This window comes from Lepus europaeus, chromosome 5, assembly GCF_033115175.1.
Source record: "Lepus europaeus isolate LE1 chromosome 5, mLepTim1.pri, whole genome shotgun sequence".
Taxonomy (NCBI): Eukaryota; Metazoa; Chordata; class Mammalia; order Lagomorpha; family Leporidae; genus Lepus; species Lepus europaeus.
In genome coordinates this window covers 42,176,297-42,201,524 of record NC_084831.1, presented here as the reverse complement: position 1 = coordinate 42,201,524, position 25,228 = coordinate 42,176,297, and the positions used below count along the sequence as shown (strand labels likewise).

Below are 25,228 nucleotides of genomic sequence, written 5' to 3'. Positions count from 1 at the left end.
TATATTCATCATATTCCATGACAGCTTTCTTTTTTAAAGGAAAAAATGTTTATTTATTTGAAAGAGTTACTCAGAGAGGGAGAGACAGAGAGTGACATATTCCATCCATTGGTTCACTCCCCAAATGGCCACCAAAACCAGGAGCCTGGAGCTTCATCCAGGTCTCCCACATGTGTTAAAGGGGCCAAAGTACTTGAGCTATCTTCTACTACTTTCACTAGGCCATTAACAAGAAGCTGGATTAGAAGCTTCATTGTCTCTCTTTCTGTCTCTCTTTTAGGTTTGTTATTTATTTGAAAGGCAAAATCACAGAGAGGCAGAGAGAGAGAGAGAGATCTTCTATACACAAGTTAAATCCCCAAATGATCTCAATGGCCTAGATTGAGACAGGCCAAAGCCAAGAGCCAAGAGCTTCTTCCAGGCCTCTCCCACATGTATGCAGGGGCCCAAGCACTTGGGCCATCTTCTGCTGCTTGCCTAGGCACATTAGCAGGGAGCTGCATCAGAAGTGAAACTGCCAGGACTCACCAGTGCCCATATAAGATGCCGGTGTCACAGGGGACAAATTACCTACTGCCTCACAATGCTGGACGCCCATAATCTCTTTTAAAGGCTTGTTTACAAAGGCTTTCAACACTTAAAATTATGAGATAACTCTAACTGTAAGCATAAAATTGACAATCATATCTTTGTTTTCTTTATTAGCAGGTTTAATAGGCTAGCTCTGTAAATACCCAAAATATCATAGCTGGAGTTATTTCAGGCTAATTTGTCTTTCCCAAACAGTGTGTTGTCATTCAAAATAAAGTACTATAGGGAGCATGCTGTAATAGGAGTATTTCTCTAAATACTTAAATATATGTTATTGGTGTTTGTGTCTTCTGCTGCCCAGAATCTAGAACCCCACCTTGGTGTCTCACATGTCCCATGTGGGTTGCAGCAGCCCAAGTACTTTGGTCATCATCTGCTGCCTTCTCAAACACATTAGTTAAATCAGAAGCAGAGCAGCCTAACCTATTGCACCACAACACCAGCCCCTTCTGGGAGTTTGTAAGTCTGTATCGCTCTTACAATTTCTATGGCTTAGTTTTTTAAGCAGTTACTACTTGTGTGATTACCACATATGTTAGAAACACTTTAATGTCAAAAATTTTTTACTACAGAAATCTAACATTGAAAAAGAATTTAGGAAATTTAAGATAAATGTAGGAAAGAACTAAACAGACCTTTTTCCTGCTGTCATGTAGCTTACAGTAAAAGCTGGAGTTACAAGAGGTTTTGTCCCTTCTAACTATAGACTGCAAATATCTGTAGTCTTATTCATTATATATCCAGATGGTTTCAGACTTAAATTTATGGTATTCACTCAGATGAGGACCATTGGTTTCTATGTAGGAAGCCTCTATTGAGTATTTTTGTTCCTATATATTATCCATATACAGGCCGGCGCTGTGGCTTAACAGGCTAATCCTCTGCCTTGCGGCGCCGGCACACCGGGTTCTAGTCCCGGTTGGGGCGCCGGACTCTATCCCGGTTGCCCCTCTTCCAGGCCAGCTCTCTGCTATGGCCCGGGAAGGCAGTGGAGGATGGCCCAAGTGCTTGGGCCCTGCACCCGCAAGGCAGACCAGGAGAAGCACCTGGCTCCTGGCTTCGGATTAGCAAGATGAGCCGGCCTCAGCGGCCATTGGAGGGTGAACCAATGGCAAAAAGGAAGACCTTTCTCTCTGTCTCTCTCTCTCACTATCCACTCTGCCTGTCAAAAAAAAAAAAAAATTACCCATATACAAAGTATTATACACAGCAGTGTTTTTAAGTATGCAACTTCAGGGGCCAAAAAATTATATAACCCACAGTGTTATTTGCTGGAGGTAGACTGTATACTATGAGATCCTTTTATAGAACTCTGATATACTTTTGCTGTTAATGGGAAGGAAAAAAAATTTATAACCTCTTATTATAACTAATTCATATTAGATTAAGAAGACACTCTATTGGCACATTGATATAGTAATATATTCTTGTCCAGGAAAGAGTAGAACACAGGATCCTTACACTGGTTTAGGGTTATTTCACAATAGTTTCTCATCCACAAGGTCTCCCATGTTTTGTAAGTTAATGGTGAATAATTTTCTAAATAAGAAAACTGAAGTACAGGGGCTGGTGGTGTGCTACCATAGGTTAAGGCATTGCTTACAATACTGGCATTCCACATGGGCGTTCTGGTTTGAGTCCCAACTGCTCCTCCCCCCCATCCCCTAGAAGCTTTTTCTTTAATGAGTACAAATTTCATAAGTATAACTTTAGGAATATAGTGATTCTTCCAACCATACCCTCCCTCCCACCCCACCTCTTCCTCCATCTCCCATTCCCAGTCCCATTCTCCATTAAAATTCTCTGTGAGACCCCAGTGGAAAGAAGGGGCCATCAAAGAAGGAAGTATCTCTGAGAGGAGGAGAGAACTTCCACTTTGCTTATGGACTTGTCTAAATACTGGCAGAGGTCATGACTCAAAAGGCTTCTATAGCCTTGGCAGCTCATGTGTAATCATTGACGGCAAACATAAGAGTGTTAATTGTTTGCAAATAATTTGTCCCATTCTGTCAGTTGCTACTTTACTTTCCTGAGTGGTTCTTTTACAGTACAGTAGCTTCTCAATGTGATATAATCTCATTTGTTAATTTTGGATTTTATTGCCTGTGCCTTTGTGATCTTTTCCAGGAACTCTTTGCCTGTGCTAGTGTCTTTTTTTTTTTTTTTAAACAGGCAGAGTTAGACAGTGAGTGAGAGAGAGAGAGACAGAGAGAAAGGTCTTCCTTTCTTTGGTTCTCCCCCCAAATGGCCGCTACGGCTGATGTGCTGCAGCCAGTACGCCGCACCGATCCGAAGCCAGGAGCCAGGTGCCTCCTCCTGGTCTCCCATGCGGGTGCAGGGCCCAAGCACTTGAACCCGGGGTGCCGGTGCTGCAGCCGGAGGATTAGCCTAGTGAGCTGCGGTACCAGCCTGTGCCAGTGTCTTACAGAGTTTCTCCAAAGCTCTCTAAGGTCCAAAGCTCTCTAAGCTCTCTCAGGTCATAGATTTAGATCTTTAATCCATTTTGAATGGATTTTTGTATGAGGTGTAAGGTAAAGGTCCTGCTTCAATTTCAGTATGTGGATATCCAGTTTTCCCAGCACCATTTGTTGAACAGACTGTCCGTGCTCTAGGGATTTGTTTTAGCTCCTTGGTTGAATCTAAGTTGGTTGTAGATGCTTGGGTTGACTTCTAGCGATTCTATTCTGTTACACTCGTCTAAACATCTGTTTTTGTAAAAGTGCCAGCCTGCTTTGATTATTTCTGCCTTGTATATATGTCTTTAAAAATTAAAAAAAAAAAAAAAGGCAGAGTTAGTGAGAGAGAGAGAGAGAGAGAGAGAGAAACAAAGGTCTTCCTTTTTCTGTTGGTTCACCCCCAAAGTGGCCGCTACGGCTGGTGCTGCGTCGATCCGAAGCCAGGAGCCAGGCACTTCCTCCTGGTCTCCCATGCGGGTACAGGACCCAAGCACTTGGGCCATCCTCCACTGCACTCCCGGGCCACAGCAGAGAGCTGGACTGGAAGAGAAGCAACCAGGACAGAACTGGCACCCCATCCAGGACTAGAACCCAGGGTGCTGGCTCCGCAGGTGGAGGATTAGCCAAGTGAGCCACGGCACAGGCTGTTGTATATATGTCTTGACATATGGTATTGTGATGCCTCCGGCTTTTGTTGTATAACACTGCTTTAGCTTTTTGAGGTCCCTTGTGTTTCCAGATGAATTTCAGTATCATTTTTTCTAGATCTGAGAAGTAAGTCTTTGGTGTTTTGATTGGTATTGCATTGAATCTGGAAATTTCTTTGGACATTTTGATGATACTGATTCTTCTAATCCAAGAACATGGAAGTTTTTCCCATTTTTTTGTATCTTCTATTTTGTTATTTTATGTTCAGTAATTCTTATTATAGAGATCTTTGATATCCTTGGAAGAATATATTTCAAGGGTTTTGTATTTTTATTGTAGCTATTGTGAATGGGATAGATCCTAGAAGTTCTTTCTCAGCCATGGCATTGTCTGCGTATACTGATTTTATATCCTGATACTTTAACAAACTCTTCTATGAGTTCTAATAGTCTCTTAGTGGGGTCTTTTAGATCTCCTATGTATAGAATCATGGCATCTACAAATAGGGGTAGTTCGACTTCCTCTATCCTAACTTGAATCCCTTTGATTTCTTTTTCTTGCCTAATGGCTCTGGCTAAAACTTTCAGGACTATACTGCATAGCATTGCTGAGAGTGGGCATCCTTGTCTGGTTCTGAATCTCAGTGGGAATGCTTCCAACTTTTCCCCATTCAATATGACACTGACTGTGGTTTTGTCATAAATTGCCTTGATTGTGTTGAGGAATATTCCTTCTAAACCCAATTTGCTTATAGTTTTCATCATGAAATGGTGTTGTATTTTATCAAATCCTTTCTCTGAATCTATCGAGATAATCATATGGTTTTTCTCCTAAAGTTTGTTAATGTGTATCACATTGCTTGATTTATTCATTGACTTTTTTTTGATTGATTTGAATGTTGAGCCATACCCACATATCCAGGATAATTCCCACTTTGTCTCGGTGAATGACTTTTCTGATGCATTTTTGAATTAGATTGCCCAGAATTTTCTTGAGAATTTTTGCGTTTATATTCATCAGGAAAATTGGTCTGTAGTTCTCTTTCTCTGTTGCATCTTTTCTGGGTTTAGGAATTACGATGATACGGCTTCATGGAAAAAATTGGGGAGGATTCCTCCCTTTCAATTATTTTGAATAACGTGAGAAGAATTGGAGTTAATTCTTCTTTAAATATCTTGCAGAATTAAGCAGTGAAGCCATCTGGTTCTGGGCTTTTCTTTGTTGGGAGGGTCTTTATTACTGGTTCAATTTCCATGTTGGTAATGAGTCTGTTTTGGATTTCTATATCTTCATGGCTTAATTTGGTAGGTTGCAGGTCTGGTTGGGGGTGGGGAGAAATGGAGATGGGCGGGGGAGGGGGAGTGCCCAACCTCTCTGTTCCTCCATACCTTCTCTTTTGTCCTATTTGGAACCTCACAAGCAGTTTGCCAAGCTCCCCCTCATGCTGCTATATGCAGCTCTGTAGACTGGCAATTTCCTGTCTAACCTGGTCTGCTGGGGTCTACCACCAGCCTCTGCTCTATCTCCGGCATGTATCTTCTCTGCTTTTTAACTATCTATTTTGGATAGTTATCTATTTTGGCCTGTTGCTATCTCACCATCTTCGGGCCCCCCTCTGGCTTAAGGTTTACATGCAGGGATGGTTTTGTCCTGATTGTTGCCCCTTTCTTTGACTCAGTCTTTCTAAAAGGAAAAGGAACATGAGCCTCAATTGTTTCATCCCTTCTGGGGTCTCTATGTTTTGGAAATGCCCATAAGTATGATAAGTGAAGGCTAATTTTGTTCTTTGTTTTTTTTCAGTTTCTGTGAAGCTTCCTTCTTCTAAGTATTTACTTTCAATAGTTCTGCTCTGCTCGTCCTGTGTCCATGTGGAGGAGAGAGCACTGCTGTGGTTTTGATCTAGCTCCCTGCTAAACAAAGGAAGGGAAAGAGAGAGAGAAGACTACAGTACAAAAAGTGCAGAATTTCTAAATGACTTTGTACATAATCATTGGACACTTGAGTAATTTAGCCAGGTTGGAACCTCAACTCTATATTTTTTATCCTTTATGTACATTTAAGTAATGAGTCCCAAGCAAAATACTTGAGCCTTAACTTTTTTTTTTCTTTTTTATGTTTTATTTATTTCAAAGACAGAGTTAGTGAGATGAAGAGAGAGAGAGAGAGAGAGAGAGAGAGAGAGAGAGAGAGAGACCGACCCCAGGAACTTGGGCCATCTTCTGGCACATTAGCCAGGAGCTGGATTTGAAGTGGAGCAGCCTGGACTTGAACCAGCACTCATGCGGGATGCTTGCCTTGCAGTCCACGATTTAACCACTACACCACAATGCTGACCCATGCCCTAATTTCTTGAAATTTCTTTCTGAGTAATTGTTCCTTCCAGGGGATCTTCAGACACACAGACACTGGCTTGTTTCAATGTAACTCTGTCTTTAAGTGTTTCTTTTTCAGTAAGGTGGTCAAAGCAGAGATTATTAACATCAGTTTATAAATTAGGAAACTCTGGACTGGAAATGTAAAATTATTTTGCAGGATGTGAGGTGAAGTAGCACTTGAGATGAAGTTTTTGGCTTCTATACAGATCTCTTTTCATTATACTGCTTTGCTTCTGATTGTCCATGACATTTACTATTTTACTAGCAGAGGATTTCAGAGTAGGGGATAAGGAGTTTTTTCAAATGAAAAATATTATGACAGTAGCATGGCTCAAAGTTTATCCTGTGATTCTTATATAACTTAATATTGTTTTTATTTGTACTGAAATGAAATAAATTGAGCCAGCTGTGATAGCTGTAATGCTGAATATGATCAAGTAAAAATGGGCTGGAATTGGGGCACAGTGGATTAAGCTATTTTAAAATTTTTTATTAAATATTTATTTATTTTTGTATTTGAAAATCAGAGAAAAAGAGATCCATCTGCAAGTTCACTGCCCAAATGCCAACAAAAGTCAGACCTGGGTTAGGCCAAAACTAGGAACCTCAAACTCAATGCATGTCTCCCACATCTGTGTAGGAACCCATGTATTTGAGCCAGTACTGACTGCCTCCCAAGGTATGCATTAACTAGAAGCTGGAATGAGAAGCATAGCCAGGACTGGACTATCTCAGTTGGCATCTTAAGTGTTAACTGTGCCATCTGCCCCCTTTTGATATTTGATAATTGTTTTAATTCTTCTGTTTAGACACATGTCATCATTACAAATATCATGCAGATATACTAATTATTAAAATAATGTTGGAATAAAATGCCTAGTACAGAATGTACCATAAAAAGGGGTCTTCAGAAAGTTTGTGGAAATTACAAATTATGAAAAAAATGGATATAAAACTCTTTTACACCAAAATAAGCCCATCTTCTTTTTTCATTTCTGCATTTACTATTTAAAGTACTTTGCATAATATGCACTGTAATACAGGTATTCCCTAAAGTTACCATTAATGGTTATACAATGTTTTTTCTTTGGGGGACTATGTGATGTTCCAATACATATATACATTGTATAATGTCCAATTATGTTAAAGGTATTTATTTCCTCAAATGTTTTACATGTCCTTATGGTAAAAACATACACGCTCCTATCTTTTAGTTTTTAAAAGCTTTTTTTTTAACATTTATTTAATAAATATAAATTTCCAAAGTACAGCATTTGGATTACAGTGGCTCCCCCCCCCCCATAACTTCCCTCCCACTCAGAACCCTCCCATCTCCTGCTCCCTCTCCCATTTGATTCACATCAAGATTAATTTTCAGTTATCTTTATATACAGGAGATCAATCCAGGGTGGCCGGGATCTAAGTATTTTAACCATCACTTGCTGCCTCCAAGTATCTGTATTAATAGGAAGCTAGAATCAGAAATGGAGCCAGAGGACTGGCATTGGGACCCAATGGATTAAACCACCACCTTCACCATCAGCATCCCATTAGAACTCTGGTTTAAGTCCCAGGTGTTCTGCTTCCTATCCAGCTCCCTGCTAATGCTTCCAAGAAGGCAGGAGGTGATGATCCAAAGTACTTGGGTCTCTGCCACCCATGTAGGAGACTAGGATGGAGTTCTAGGTTCCTGGCTTTATTTTGGCCTGGTCACAGCTCTTGCAGCCATTTGGGAAGTGAACCAGCTGATGCAGAATCATGCTTTCTCTCTGCTTCTCTCTGTGTAACTCTGCCTTTCAAATAAATAATAGATAAAAAGAAAAACAATAAAAAAGAAAGAAAGTCAGGAGTTGAACCCAGACTTTCCCGTATCAGATATTTGTATCCCAGTAGGCATCTAAACCAAATATTCACCCCATGATTTTTTTCTCTAAGGAAATTTGCAATACATTCTTATCTGTAGTTAGCCTACTGTGCAGTAAAACTTCAGAATGTTTATTTCAATATAACTTATTCCACATTAATCAAGCAGTCTTTGGTAGCCACCATTAAACAGTTAATCTCCATGAGATCATAATGAACATATAAAATTTTTAAATGTACCTTTAAGAAATAAAAGTTGGTCAGCGCCGTGGCTCAATAGGCTAATCCTCCACCTGCGGTGCCGGCACACCGGGTTCTAGTCCCAGTCAGGGCGCCGGATTCTGTCCCGGTTGCTCCTCTTCCAGGCCAGCTCTCTGCTATGGCCTGGGAGTGCAGTGGAGGATGGCCCAAGTCCTTGGTCCGTGCACCCGCATGGGAGACCAGGAGAAGCACCTGGCTCCTGGCTTTGGATCAGCGCCGTGTGCCAGTCGCAGCACGGTGGCCATTGGAGGGTGAAACAACGGCAAAAAAAAGGAAGACCTTTCTCTCTCTCTGTCTTTCACTATCTACTCTGCCTGTCAAAAAAAAAAAAAAAAAAAGAAGAAGAAGAAGAAGAAGAAATAAAAGTTGAGAGCAGATGAATATTACACCCATTGGGGCTAGTGCTCAGGCACTGGTCTCCATTGAAGAGAAGAGTCAACTGAGTAGAATATACCTCCCTTCAGATTAAAAAAAAAAAAAAAAAGAGAAGATTTACCAAACCTGAGTGTGTCACCTTAGGCATGCCTTTAACTTTGAAGAACTGAACAAAGCTCTCTGGCCACACCCACTACAAGCCTCTAGAGATTCACTGTAAGCAGACAGTCCACGTATCTACAGAGTCATAGTACAATGATAAAAGCCACCTTGGTGGGGGGTTGAGGAAGAAACCAACAGGTATCTCCACAAATGCTGAACCACAAACGCAACAATCCAAGAAACAAGAATAAGGAAGACAACATGACACTCCGAAAAGAACACAACTAGATTATGAGATGGATTACATAGAAGTAATAAAAGCAAATGCTTGAACTACTGAAATCCATTCAGTACATGAAAGAAAATCTCCTGAAATTGAAATTTTAAGGAGGAATCAAAATGAAATGAAGAATTCAATAGAACAGGAAATTGAGAAATTAAAGAGCAATCAAAATGAAATGAAGAATTCAGTAGAATAAAAATGCAGTTGAGAGCCTTAAAAACAGAATCAGGCAGAATATAGAATATCAGACTTAGAAGACAGAGCACAGGAAAGTATACAGTGAAACCAAAGACAAGAAGAAGAAATTAGAAATCAAATTCGAAATCTACATGATACTATTAAAAAAAAAAAAAACATTCGTGTTCTAGGAGTTCTTGAAGGCATGGAGAAAGAAAAAGGATTAGAAGGCCTTTTTAGTGAAATACTAGCAGAAAACTTCCCCAGTTTGGAAAAAGAAAGAGACCTCCAAGTACAGGAAGCACACATAACTCCCAATAGACATTATCAGAAAAGATCCTTGCCACGACACATTGTAATCAAACTTACCACAGTGAAACATAAAGAGATTCTAAAATCCAATAGGACTGATGTCCTTATCCAAAGGGAAATTTGAACAGAGACAGAGGCACATAGAAGAAAGAGTACATGAAAACACAGAGGGAATACCACCCTCAAGACCCAAAATGCCTGGGGTTATCAGAAGTAGGAAACAAGGAACAGAGTCCCTTTACAGCCCTCAGAAGGAACTAACTCTATAGACACCTTGATTCAGACTTGGCGCCTCCAGAACTGTGAGACAGGAACATTGCTATTGTTTATGGCATGAATTCATGGTATTTTGTTATGGCAGCCTCAGGAAACTAATATTTCAAGGATCAATAGGTGCCTTTAACAATAATAGAGAATACCAGAAAGGCAAAATAATGTTGTGAAGCATGGATACATTTTTTTATTTACAAATTGTGGATTCTGCTTTTTACAGATGTGTCTTGCAGAATCAGGGCTATCTTATCCCTGCCATCGACTTACAGTAGGAAGAAGATCTTCACCGTCACAGACCCGGGAACATTCTGAAGAGGTAAGCCCATTTTCCAGCTTTTCACTGAACAGACTGACTATCCTCCTCCCACCTGCCTACTTCCTATTCTTTTTTATTTATTACAGCATTTAATTGATAAAGCTGATGTAGCATGAATAAAATCTCGTTAAATTCTTGAAGGGAGAAATTATTTGTGCAAGGTTATTGGTAATGTACTACTTCTGTATTTCAACAGAAAAGATTCCGGTAGATTCTTTGAAATGATTTTTCCTTAGAACTGGCAGATCAACACAGGGTTTTTTGTATCTGCTGACTGTAGATGAGACATTTATTAGGATTGATCCTGGAAGTTCTTTAACATATTGGTTCGGAACACTTCTATGAATTAGATGTTGTGCTTGTTATTAGAAAACAAAGATTAGTAGCACACTGAAGCCATACCAAGATGCTCAGAATCAAGGGTGATAGTTCAGTAAGCTGATGATGGTATAATGGGAAGACACAGTGACAGTAATGTGCACAGGATGCTGTAGAAACAAAGAGTGGAGAGCTAATGAGATTGAACGTGTTTGTGTATATGCTGTGGATATATGGACCTGAAGGCTGTTAAAAAGCAGTAACATAATTCTGTTCCATGGCTGCCAATAGTATTTCATGCCTGACTCTAACCTTGACTATAAAAAAAAAAGTGAAAGAGAACATGGACTTATACAACTTGCTCATCTAACAAGTGTTTATTTGGGTTCTTCGTATGTTCTAGCCATCACTACATCTTTAAAAGCGTATCCAACAAAGGTCATACTATATACCACAGGAAAACATCATTTACACCTGAGTTTTGTAGAAGAGATTATAATTGAAGTATTCAAAAGTTTGGGCTAGTCTAATAAAACTTTTTTCCACTTGCATTCTATCTAAAATGTAATTGCTTATTTTTATTTAAACTAATATGTTTGGATACTCATTAATGAAGTGCCACAGGACATCCTCATATTTCTATCACTTAAATATGTGAAAGAGATACAGAGCTGTCTAAGTGAAGTTCCATTCTGTGATCATCTATGAAAATGAGAATTTGCCACTTTAATTTTTTACGTTTTCTAGAAATCTCGGAGAAGCAGTCGTTTTTCCCTGCTGCAAATATATGAGATATTCAAAAAGTTCATGGAAAGTACTGTATTATAAAAGTACAATGCATGGCCTTCAAGATTCAAAATTTTTTGCATTAAAACGTTTTTAATTCCATTTTCCATGAACCATTTGAAGTATTATTGTATTACTGTACTGTGCTATACTTAGTCTCCAAAAATTAATTTTCTTTAAAGCTCACACTGTTTTTCCAACATTGTATCTCACTAATCCTTGTGAAAATAATATTGAGTTTCACTGCTTAGCAGAAATTGCCAGAAATAATCTAATGAGACATTTCTTTGTAATGCTTGAGTTTATTTATAATGGCAATGTATGTAAGTATACTACCTCAACTTTTTATGGATAAATCCACTAACGTTAAAATGTAGCCAACTTGCTCTAACCAAAACTTAATTACTCTGCGCCCTGAGAGGTGACAGGTAACTGCTTTACTTCATTTATTTATTCCTCTTCCTCACTATTTTATGTGTCCCTTTAACAGAGAGAAGTAAATGCCATAAAGTGGGAAGCAGTTTTTGTGAGTTTAGAGTGGGGTAAGGAGGCTTTGCCAAGCTGCAATAGTCACAGCTTCAATAGTATCCTAACATCAGGTTATCTGAGATGAATCTATTAATATTCTTTCTTTCTCTAATTCTCTTTTTTTTTTTTTTTTTTTTGACAGGCAGAGTGGATAGTGAGAGAGAGAGACAGAGAGAAAGGTCTTACTTTTTGCCACTGGTTCACCCTCCAATGGCCGCTGTGGCCGGCGCATCTCGCTGATCCGAAGCCAGGAGCCAGGTGCTTCTCCTGGTCTCCCATGGGGTGCAGGGTCCAAGGACTTGGGCCATCTTCCACTGCCTTCCCGGGCCATAGCAGAGAGCTGGCCTGGAAGAGGGGCAACCGGGATAGAATCCAGCACCCCAACCGGGACTAGAACCCGGTGTGCTGGCGCCGCAAGGCGGAGGATTAGCCTGTTAAGCCACGGCACCGGCCTCTTTCTCTAATTCTAAATCCAGTCCCTCCAGGTAGTTGGTAAGACAGAGAGAGAAGCTTTGACTTAGTTTTTATGTTATCAAAGAATTACAAAGCTGGAAGGGATTTTTGAGATCTTTTGGCCCAACTTACATTTATACTCACCTCCATCTTGCATTCAATGAAACATCTATTTGATCTTATGGTAGATATCAAATATTTGCACCAGAATGCCCCCAAAATATGCTGATGTTTTATCTCCAGTGATATGGTTCTATCCACTGTAGACAACAAGTTCCATTGTTAAATGGCTTAAGCTGAAATGTATGTCCTTCTAGCTTCTACCCAGTGGTTCCTTTTTTTTTTTTTTTTTAAAAAAAAGAGTTATTTATTTGAAAGACAGAGGTACAGAAAAAGAGGGAGAAACAGAGGGAGAGGTCTTCCATCTGGTGGTTCACTCCCCAAATGGCCACAATAGCTTAGACTGGGCTAGGCCAGAACCAGGAGCTTCTAAAAAGCCCATGAGAGTTTCTCAGGCGTGGAATGCTAAGACACTGTGGCAAAAAAATGTCCTAATTGAAAGATCTCTGTGAGTGAGATCCCAGTGGAAAGGACGGGCCATCCAAAAAGGAGGTACCTTTCTCGGAAGGGAGGAAAGAACTTCCACTTTGATTATGGCCTTGTCTAAATAAGGTCGGAGTTTGTGAACTCAAGAGGCTTCCATAGCCTTGGCAGCTCATGACAAGAGCCTTGGGTGATTACTGATGTCATAAATAAGAGTGTCAATTGTTAAATTACAACAGGAGTTACTGTGCACTTAGTCCCCATGTAGGATCTCTGTCCTTAATGTGTTGTACTATGGGAATTAACAGTAAAAATAATCTTCAAGCAGTACTTTTTACTTGGTGTGTCAGTGTGACACATTGAAAACTATTGAAATCTTTACTTAGTATATACTAAGTTGATCTTCTGTATATAAAGATAATTAAAAATGAATCTTGATGAAGAATGGGATGGCAGAGGGAGTAGGAAGTGGGATGGTTTACCGGTGGGAGGGTGGTTATGGGGGGAAAAACTGCTATAACCCTAAAGTTGTAGTTTTGAAATTTATATTAATTAAATAAATGTTTTCCTTTAAAAAAAAAAAAAAGAAAGAAAGAAAAGAAAAAGAACCAGGAGCTTCTTCTGGGTCTCACACACATGTGTAGGGGCCCAAGCACTTGGCCACACTCCAGTGCTGTCCCAGGCACATTATCAGAGAGCTGGATTGGAAGTTGAACAGCTTGGAAACAACTGAACTGGCGCTGATATGGGATGCTGGGGTTGCAGGCAGCAGCTCTACCCACTATGCCACAATGCCAACTCCCACCCAACAGTTCTGATTCTATGCAGTACCTCTGCCTGCTTTTCTCAGTTGCTTAGGTGAGACCGTGCAGGGGCCCAGTGGACCCTGGCCTCTTTTCCAAAAGCTCAGTTGACAATGCATGAGTGACAGTGCAGGAGGAGGAGGAGGAGGAGAAGGAAGCCAAAGGGCAATCGAAACATATAACTCTTCCCCTCCTCCAACCCAAAATGTAGTTAATGTTAAAAGATTAGTTTATAGATTTGGTTATAGAAACATTTTTTAAATGCTCAGTATATGATGGTAAGATTAATTTAGATTTTCATACATATGATTAATGAGAAAAAAATTGAGGTAAACATGAGATGTTAGGGGAACAGATGGGGTGGGGGTAAATTTCAAAAACATTTTCATTGAAGAACCTTTTTGCCTTATCTGCCTGCATAGCCCTAATGCCTAGCATAATGTGCGATGTGTACCAGACATAGAATAAATATTTGTGAATAAGTATATTTTAAAAAGACTAGAGAAGTTGAAGTCCAAATTGAATTGTGAAGAATGAGTCACTGTCATCCAAATAAAGAATCCCAGGAATCATATTTCATTCAGAACAAATAGTATGATCTGATGTGTATGGAAGGAGATAAATGCAGTTTGATATTGGTGCATAATAAAATGGGAGACAAAGGCGTGAAAGATATGTTGAAAGAGAACAGGTTTTGTATGTCACATTGAGAAGTTGTACTTGGGGGACCCATAAACCTTTTTTTTTCCTTTTTTTAAAAGAGTTATTTGAAAGGCAGAGCGAGAGGCAGAGCGAAAGAGAGGTTTTCTATCTGCTGGTTCACTCCCATAATGGTTGCAGTGGCCAGGGCTGTGCCGAAGCCAGGAGGCAGAAGCTTCTTCTGGGTCTCCCACAAGAATTCAAGGGCCCAAGGACTTGGGCTATGTTCTACTGCTTCTAAGGCCATAGCAGAGAGCTGGATCGGAAGTGGAGCAGCTGGAACTCCATCCAGTGCCCATATGGGATGCCAGCACTGCAGGCTGTGGCTTTACCCGCTATACCACAGTGTCGGTCCTGATCCATATACTTTTAAGTGAGAATGATCTCTCCCCTCATACACATTTTAGAGAATATTGTTCTAATTGCTATGCAGAAACTAGATTTTTTTTCTTTTTGACAGGCAGAACTAGAGAGAGAGAGAGAGAGAGAGAGAGAAAGGTCTTTGGTCTCCCATGGGGTGCAGGGCCCAAGGACCTGGCCCATCCTTCACTGCACTCCTGGGCCACAGCAGAGAGCTGGTCTGGAAGAGGAGCAACCGGGACAGAATCCGGCACCCCAATCAGGACTAGAACCTGGGATGCCAGTGCCACAGGCGGAGGATTAGCCTAGTGAGCTGTGGCACCGGCCCAGAAACTAGATTTTAAAGAAATCTGGACCAGCGCCGTGGCTTAACAGGCTAATCCTCCGCCTTGTGGTGCAGGCACATCGGGTTCTAGTCCCGGCTGGGGCGCCGGATTCTATCCTGGTTGCCCCTCTTCCAGGCCAGCTCTCTGCTGTGGCCAGGGAGTGCAGTGGAGGATGGCCCAAGTGCTTGGACCCTGCCCCCGCATGGGAGACCAGGAGAAGCACCTGGCTCCTGACTTCAGATCAGCGCGATGCACTGGCCGCAGCGGCCATTGGAGGGTGAACCAACGGCAAAAGGAAGACCTTTCTCTCTGTCTCTCTCTCTCACTGTCCACTCTGCCTGTCAAAAAAAAAAAAAAAAAATTAAAGAAATCTGATGTCAGAGAAATCAGGTGGGAGTCTGTTGTACTAATAACAAGCAAAAGATCATAATGTAATATACCACATTAACAGAATGAAGGAAAAACAATAAGAACACCTCAAATGGTTCAGAAAAGGCATTTGAACACTGTTCATGATAAAAACAGTCAACAAACTAGGAATATTAGGAAACTACTTCAATATAGTTATGAAATACCCACAGCGGCTATCATGTTCAGTGGTGAAAGACTGAAGATTTTACCTCTTAGAGTAGGAACAAGGCAGAAATGTTTGCTTTCACCACCTCTATTCAACAGAGTACTGGAAGTTCTAGTCAGGGCAGTAACACTAGAAAAACAAATAAAAAGTATCCAAATTGGAAAGGAAGAAGTAAAATTATCTATGCTCACAGATGATATGCTTTTGTGTATAGAAAACCCTAAAAATTCCACCAGTATATTATTTAGAACTTAAAAAAAAAACGAATTCAGCAAAATCACCAGATAAAAGTCAACAAACAAAAATCATTCCATTTCTATACATTGCTGTTAATGAATAACTCCATTCAACCTGAATAATTTCATTTATAATAGCATCAAATAGAATTAAATACTTAGGAGCTAAGTTAGCCAAAGAAATGAAAGGCTTATACAATGAAAACTATAAAACATTGCTGAAAGAAATTAAAGAAGACATAAATAAATAGAAATACATTCCATATTCATGGGTGAAGAGATTTATCTTAAAATGTCCATACTGCCCAAAGCAATCTACAGGTTCATGGCAATCTCTGTCAAAATCCCAATGATGTCTTTTGCACAACTGAAAAAATTTTTTTTAAGATTTATTTATTTATTTGAAAGGTAGAGTTAACAGAGGGAGAGAAGGAGAGACAGAGAAAGATCAATCTTCCATCTACTAGTTCACTCCCTAATAGCCAGAGTCAGGAGCCAGGAGCTACTTCTAGATCTCCCACATGGTACAAGGGCCCAAGGACTTCGACTATCCTACGTTGTCTTCCACAAGTACATTAGCAGGGAGCTGGATTGGAAGCAGAGCAGCCACAAATCAAACCATTGCCTATATGGGTTGCCAACACTTCAGGCTATAGCTTTAACTCGCTGCACCACAGCACCAAACCCAAGTGAAAAAACTTTTTGTGATTCATATGAAATCTCAAGAGACCTCAAATAGCCAAAGCGCTCCTGAAAAAGAAGAGAATAGCAGAACTGATACCTCCTCTTTTCAAAACTTATTACCAAGTCACAACAATTAAAGTTATGTGATACTGGCATAACACAGGCATGAATAGACATATAGACCTAACTGAATAGAATAGAGACCCCCAAAATGAACTCTGGTTATATGATAAAATGATTTTTGACAATGAAACAAAGGAAAAAGGACCATCTTTTCAACAAATGATGCTGGAACTCTGGATATCCATATGCAAAAGAATGAAGTTGAATCCTTACCTAACGTATAAAAGAATGCAAACTTGATCGAAGACCTAAATGTAAGACACAAAACAATACAATTTTTAGACGAAAACATAGGGAAAAGTTTTATAACATTGAATTTGGTAGTGATTTCTGGACTATGTATGATACCAAAGGCAAAGGCAGCCAAATGAAAAATAGACAAAGTGTTCTGCCCTGTCCTAGAACTCCCAGCCTAGCATCCTTGGCTCTGGGTGTTTCACCCACCAATTCTCTTAGCCTCAGAGCCATGTGAGCAGCTCTTGCCTGAGTCAGGATCCCAATGAAGCAGGTTTCACATTCTCTGGGTGACTCAGCCACAATCCATTCTGCCCAGAGCCACCCTTTTTGCTACCTCCACAGATGCTTTGGCTGAAGGTCACAGTACAACTGTTGTATGTGTGCTCACAAATAGTCCCCATCACATACTTTTTCCCACTATCACATATGACCAGGACTGACACCTGCAGCTGGACTATTGCATACTGCAAGCCCTGGCTCCCACAGTCGTTCATGAATAAACAGTTCTCCCTGCCTTCCAGTTCCTGCCATCGCCACCATAGTTGCAACAGCTTCCAGCCCCCTCTGTCCCATGTATTCCTACACTCAACCCCACTCCCTGCCTGAATTCCCAGCCCTCACACCTATGTGTGAAGATGACTGCAGCCCACCTCTGCTGTGGAGCATGTACACACCACTGGTTCTGGCCTCCATCACTGTCAGCTCTGGCCATTAGCTGTTGGACACACAAGCACAGGCTGAGGACTGCAGTAGCACTTACAGCCTCTAGATTTTTCACAACTGTTGCCAACAAGAACCATGTCAATACCAGTATCACAGACTCCAGCTTCTGGAGACAAAGAGATTCAGTGGTTCCCCTCTACAGATCTGCAGTTACCATTCACCATCACACTTAGTGCCTCACACCTTTAGACTCAGAGCCACAGAATACCACCTTCCAACCCCCGACTTCTCCCACAAGTGAAGATCTTTCTCAAGTCAGTCTATAAAGTCTGGAACATTCTTTAAATCCCCAAACATCATCATTGGAATACCAGGATCATGGAGAATCAGAGAAATATGACACTGATGCAGAAATACAAACTTGTAATAATTGACTCCCAAGAATTGAAATTACACAAATTTCTGATAAAGAGTTCAAAATAACTGTCTTAATGAATGTTAGCGGTTAATAAACAATTTAGGAACACAATGTACAACAAGAAGCTAAGCAATGAAACTGAAATTGGAAAACAAAAATTTTGGATCTTAAAAATAGAATTACTGAGCTAAAACATGGTATAGAGGGATTCATCTACAGACTAGATGTGGCAGGAGAAAGCATAAATGAATGATTGAAAAGTGAATGATTTCAGTGACTTGAAATCATTTAGTTTGAGGAGAAAAATAAACAGAATGAAATGATTGAAGAAAGTCTTCAAGTTTGTGGAACTCCACTAAGGGGCAATATTTGCAGAGTAGAATGTCGAGAATGAGAATAGAAAGGGATAGACGGCTTACTTGAAGAAATAATCTTTGAAAACTTTTTCCGAATCTTGGCAAAGATATGAACATCCAAGTTTAGGAAGCTCAGAGATTTCTCATTAAATTCAACCCAAAGAAGAGTTCACCAAAACACATTATAACCATGTTTCCAAAACTCAAATTCTGAAAACAGCAAGAGAAAAGAAACATATCATTTATAAGGAAGTCTTACTATTGCTACTGACACCTGATTTCTCAGCAGAAACCTTGCAGACCAGCAGAGATCGGAATGATATATTCAAAGAACTGGAAGAAGGAAAAAAAGTAGTCAACCAAGAATACTTGAGACCCATCAAAGCTGTCTTTTGAAATGAGAAAGATAAACTTTCCCAGATAAACAAAAGCTGAGGATGTTCATAAGCACTAGATCTACCTCACAGGAAATGCAGAAGAGGGTTCCTCTACCTCTATGGAGCATTATGCTAATTAGTAACATTAAAACATAAAAATGTGTAAAACTCTAGTACAAGTAACTACCCAATCAAATTCTGAATACTCTTTTTTTGGACAGGCAGAGTGGACATTGAGAGAGAGAGAGAGAAAGGTCTTTCTTTTTCCGTTAGTTCACTCCCCAATGGCCACTGCGGCCGGCTTCACCGCGCTGATCCAAAGCCAGGAGCCAGGTGCATTTCCTGGTCTCCCATGCGGGTACACAGCTCAACAACCTGGGCCATCCTCCACTGCACTTCCAGGCCACAGCAGAGAGCTGGACAGGAAGAGGAGCAACCGGGACAGAATCCGGCGCCCTGACCTGGACTAGAACCCGGTGCGCCAGTGCCACAGGTGGAGGATTAGCCTATTGAGCCGCGGCGCCGGCCAAATTCTGAATACTCTTAACATTGTAATGGTGGTATAGAAATTAGTTATACTTCCCCTATGGGAATTAAAAGGCAAAACTATGAAAAACAATTACAATTCCAGTAATTTGTTCATAAATATTCAACATGAAATTTCATGAGTTATGACTTCAACAACATAAAATATGGAGACAGGATTATAGTGTCAACTTTTTGTATGCAATCAAAATTATCAACCTAAAATAACCTGTTTTAAGTATAAGATGTTTTATGTAAGCCTCTTTATAACCACAAAAACAAACCTGTCATAGATAACACAGGAGATAAAAACAAAGGAACTAAGCAGGCTACTGGAGAAAATCATCAAATCATAAAATAAAACAGCAAGAGATGAATAAAGGAACAAAGACTGTACAAAACAATTCAAAATGGAATGTCCTTTCCTATCAATTATTGCCTTCCATGTAAATGAAGTAATAAAGATATACAGTGCTTGTGAGAGTTCCAAATATATGCTGCCTACAGGAGACTGACATCTTTGAGGACACACCTAGGCTTAAAGTGAAGGGAAGAAAAACATTCTACATGCATGGAAACCAAAAGAAAGTGGGGATAGCTGGGCATGTAGAAGAGGAAATAGACTTTAAGTCAAAAACTGTAGAAGGAGACAAAGGTAAACATTATATAATAATGTGGGTTTGTTCATCTAGAGGATATAGTAATTGTAAATATATGTATGTACCCAACATCCGAATACCTAAATACATAAATATATGAACAGATAAACCAGGCAGAGGATCAGTAAGGAAACATTGAATTTGAACTGTTCTAGACCCAATAAACTTAAAAGATATTTGGAGAATTTAATCCATCAATAGCAAAATACACATTCTTCTGAAGTATATGTGTATAGAATGCTTCCCAGAATAGGTTATATGTTAGGCCACAAAAAGTCATAAAATGTCTGAGAAAATTGAAATCATATCAAGCATCTTTTCTAACCATGGATATGAAACTAAAAGTCAATAACAGAAGTAAAATTGGAAAAGTCAAAATATATGCAAATCAGTGTGCTCCTGAAAAACTAGTAGATCAAAGAAGATCTAATGCCCTGGCCTGAAGTGCCAGCATCCCATATGGGCTCCGGTTTGAGACTCGGCTACCCCACTTGATCCAGCTCTCTGCTATGGCGTGGGAAAGCAGTAGAAGGTAGCCCCAGTAAATTTTGATTACATGCTGTATGCCATGTTCAGGTCTAAATGCTGGGAATATTGCTGTGAACAAAGCAAATTCTTACCATAAAGAAACTTATACTTAAACAAACAAAAAAAGGAAATCAAATGCAGGTAATCGCCAAAATCTGTATTTCACTTTTGAAACTTGTCGAGACCGTTGTATGTTGGTAAGCAAGAGACAAGAGGATGGCATTATACCACATGTAGCAAGCTGAATGCCTTCTAAATAGCTCTGTTGAAATGACCACTCAGGTTTACTCTTTGCAAAACTGAACTTAATATGTTCTTCTCAATATCCAACTCCTTCCTCATATTAATGCTCATCATTGAACCAACCCCCCAAAAATATGTATATTTATTTATTTCACTCGTTGGTTTAATGCTTCTTTGAAACTGTACCAGTTGATCTGATACATTGAGATTTTCATGAACTTTGCCTGTTTAAATATTCACACATTATTTTTATATTCACGTTAAATTTGTTACCCTAATTTGTTAGTTGAGAAGTTCTTTTTTTTTTTTTTTTTTGCTGTTAAGAGTTTATCTTCTGCCAATTCATTATCTTGATTCCACTGCTACTTGCCTTTGTCACAATAGTGAACTGATAAATACAGTCTTTTGCATTTTTATCCCTTCCTAGTTCCTAATCTAGTTCCTATTCATCCTAACAACATGTTCAGGTCTTATCATCATGAAAAATATTCATTCAAACCTGGCTCCCCCTCAAGCTGCAACTCCATCACCACCCCTGCTACGCACACACACAGCCAAGCTTCTTTGAATGATCTACACCGGATGATTCTCCTTCATCTTCTATTCACTTAAGTCAATCTAATTTGCTTCTTCTTATCTGACTAAAATTGAATCCGACTATTAAATTCAGTTTACAGTTTTTGTCAGATACTATACTATGTCATATCTTTAAATGTTCACAACACTTCATGGGTCAGCATTGCTCATATTCTGCTCTTGCAGTATGAAGACATTTGCCCAGAGTTCTTCAGAGCATAGTAGATTCTTGAACTCCACCTCTTCTGAATTTAAATTAGTTGTCTTTGATAGTTATTTTTTTTGTTATGTACCATAGCTATTTCTTCCTTAATCTTTTTAAGATTTCTTTATTTATTCGAAAGGCAGAGAGGCAGAAAGAGAGTGAGAGAGAGAGAGATATCTTCCATCTGCTGGTTCACTCCCCAAATGGCTGCAAGGGCCAGGGCCTGGCCTATTCAAAGCCGAGAACCAGGAGATTCTTCTGGGTCTCACAGGTGGTGCAAAGTCTTGGACCATCTTCCACTGCTTTTCCAGGCTCATTAGCAGAGAGCTGGATCAGAAGTGGAGCAGCTGGGACTTGAAGTTGGCAGATTTACCCACTAGGTAACAGCACCAGCCTGTCTTCCTTAATCTTAAATTTTTTTAAAAGACTTATTTATGTACGTGAAAGTCAGTGTTACACACAGAGAGAAGAGAAGCCAAGAGAGAAAAAGAGAGAGAGAGTTCTTCCATCCGCTCGTTCATTCCCCAGATGGCTGCAACGGCTAGAGCTGTGCCAATCCGAAGCCGGAAGCCAGGAGCTTGTTCCAGGTCTCTCATGTGGTGCAGGGGCCCAAAGTTGGGCCGTCTTCCACTGCTATCCCAAGCCACAGCAGAGAGCTGGATCAGAAGTGGAGCAGCCGAATCTCGAACCGTTGTCCATGTGGGTTGCTAGCACTGTGGGTGGTGTTTTACCCACTATGCCACAGTGTCGGCCCCAATCCTACTAAATTTACTTTGTTTTTGTCTTCCTTCCCATTCTAGGAATTTTCTGACCTTCTTTGACTTTCTCTGAATTAATTTGCTTTTCTTTTATAGCCATCTCGCTTAGTGTTTTACTGGTTTCTCTTCTTGATACAGGTACAAGTAAAGTTACAGAAATATGAACCATATATGGAGGTATTATAAATACTTATCCTTATCACTCTTCCTCTATTTATTCTTTTTTTCCCCCTCTATTTTTCCAACAGTGATCTTATTCCTTTCTGTAGCTAATATTTTTATTTATAAATATATGCTGATTACTTACAAATCTAAGTCTCTTCTTGATCTTATTCCTGAGTTCCTGGAAAGTTTTTTTTCCTTGTTGTCTACCTATGATATATTTCACCTGATGCCCTAAGGCTACTTCAAGGTTTTTTTTTGTTTTTGTTTTTGTTTTTCAGATTTTATTTATTTATTTATATTTTATTTTATTTTGACAGGCAGAGTGGACAGTGAGAGAGAGAGACAGAGAGAAAGGTCTTCCTTTTTTTTTTTTGTCGTTGGTTCACCCTCCAATGGCCGCCGCGGTTGGCGCGCGCGGCCGGCACACCGTGCTGATCCGATGGCAGGAGCCAGGTGCTTCTCCTGGTCTCCCATGGGGTGCAGGGCCCAAGCACTTGGGCTATCCTCCACTGCACTCCCTGGCCACAGCAGAGAGCTGGCCTGGAAGAGGGGCAACCGGGACAGAATCCGGTGCCCTGACCGGGACTAGAACCCGATGTGCCGGCGCCGCAAGGCAGAGGATTAGCCTAGTGAGCTGTGGCGCTGGCAAGATTTTTATTTATTTATTTGACAGGCCGAGTTACAGACAGTGTGAGAGAGACAGAGAGAAAGATCTTCCTTCAGTTGTTTCACTCCCCAAGTGGCCACAATGGCTAGAGCTCCGCTTATCTGAAGCCAGGAGCCAGGCACTTCCTCCTGGTCTCCCATGTGGGTGCAGGGGTGCAAGCACTTGAGCCATCCTCCACTGCTTTCCCAGGCCACAACAGAGAGCTAGATTGGAAGAGGAGCCACCGGGACTAGAACCCGGCACCCATATGGGTTGCTGGCGCCGCAGGCGGAAGATTAACCAAGTGCACCACAGTGCCGGCCCCTCAAGTTTATTCTTATGAGAACCAGCCTCCGTGTTGTCCCTCACCAGATTTGGCCTTCTGTAGACATCTTGATGTTGTTTTGCCTTTTCCATTTTGTTCTTCCCCAAAGATCATTGGTCAACAATTCTCCTCTTTCAGTTCTATTGTACTATATTTTTGGTTTGTCACCTTTAATCAGTTTCTGTTGCTCAAGTGTAGGCTGTTAACTTCTAATACTTCTAATACTTCAAATTGGTCTCCCTCCTCATATCTTCATGTGTAATCTGCCATATGCCATCACACCTTCTCTCTGTCTGTCTGTCTGTCTCTCTATCTCTCCCTCTTAGGCACACACACAGCCATCAGAATTATTTCCTTGAACATTCCTTTGCCTGAATACGATTAGTGATTTCCCTTTTGCTCTCAGGGTTAAATCCAAATATCTTAGCACGTCTTTTTAAGGACTGCCACAATTGAATTTCTATCAAACATTTTTTCTAAATATTTATTTATTTGAAAGGCAGAGTTACAGATGGAGAGAGAGAGAGAGAGAGAGAGAGAGAGAGAGAGAGAGATACCAGTCTTCCATCCTCTGGTTCACTCTCCAAATGGCCGCTTTGAAGCCAGGAGTCTGGAGCTGCTTCTGGGTCTTCCACATGGGTGCAGGGGCCCAAGGATTTGGGCCATCTTCTACTGCTTTCCCAGACCGTAGCAGAGAGCTGAATTGGAAGTGGAGCCGCTGGGATGCAATCTGGTGCCCATATGGGATGCTGGTGCCCATATGGTATGCCAGAACCACAGGCTGCAGCTTTTTACCTGCTACGCCACAGTACCAGCCCTCCATCAAACATTTTCTCTTACTACCAATCCACACTTTCTTCTTACATACAGGGCTGGTGATTCACTTTGTCTTTCTGAATTTTTTTATTGATTTTTAAAATATATACTTACTTCCTTGAATTTTTTCTTTACCTAGTTTACAAGTCTCTCTGCCCCTGTCTTCGCATGAACCTTGATACCTTTCTTCAAAGTGTGAGTTAAGTTTTAACACTTGTGTAAGACCTTGCACTCTTCCTTACTAGTTCTAAAATCACTTATCACTGTCCCCTTTATTCTCCAATATCATTTGTTTATAGCTTTATTGTATTTCTTATAAATACACACACATATACCACATTCTAAATAAATATCTTTTTGAATGGGAATTTCTTGAAGCCTGGAGTCTTGTTTTATTCCTATATCCCTACCTTTTAACCTAGTCCCTGAACATAACAGGTAATTTGTTTTTGGAATGAAACATGCTTCATTTATAAGCTTGTTTTAATATGAATTTTTGTCTGTCACCATTTCCTTTAGAATTTCTTCTTGTTGCTCCCACTCCCAGTGAGTTTGTTGCTCTCCTTTGAATTTATGTGTCATGACACTTATCACTCAATATTATAATTATCTAATTATCATAGATAATGCTCCTTGAGAGAACATGGGCTATGTCTTTTAAACAGCTTCAGACAGTTTGGTACTAAGTAGGGATTCATAAAATTTTGTTGAATGATGAAAGGAATAAATGAATAAAATAAGGCCAAAATAGAATCACAGAATTTTGAGCTGTTTTTAAAATTCTGAATCAATAGCTTCTTTGGATTCAAACAATTTTAGGACAGCTATAACAGATACCAAGAGATTGTCTATTCTCATCAGCAAACATTAATGAAAAAAGATTGTTTATCTCATTTTTTAGAAAAAGCTTTCCCTAACCTGTTAGATGACTGATAAGAAAATGTGAAGAGATTGGGAGTTCCTTATACATAATTAAGTAGCTCATTCTTGCAGTTACTTCAATAATTCATATTTGAAATATACTTTTTTCAACAAAATTGGCTTTTTAGATACCTGCCTTTGAAGATGTTTTGGTTGTAGGATTTCATTTTCAGGGATTTTAAGAGATTGGAGGACTCTGTACTTTCTGAAGACAAATAATGATTTAGGTAGACACATGGATAAATCAAAATCACTATCAGTATGAAATAAAGTGTTGTTGTATTGAAAAAGGGCTATTATTTGATTGGAAGCTGAATTTTGAGAAAGGGGATAGATGTAGCA

The 25,228-nt window shown here is 40.0% G+C and overlaps 1 protein-coding gene across 1 annotated transcript in view; it reads left to right on the top strand.

Annotated features, from left to right (window-relative positions):
- The window catches only part of FAF1 (Fas associated factor 1), a 476,212-nt gene that overhangs the window by 263,352 nt on the left and 187,632 nt on the right, over positions 1–25,228 (top strand). The window contains exon 9 of the mRNA XM_062191295.1: positions 9,937–10,032. Within this exon, the coding sequence (XP_062047279.1) occupies positions 9,937–10,032 (96 nt within the window). The remainder of the gene's footprint in view (positions 1–9,936; positions 10,033–25,228) is intronic.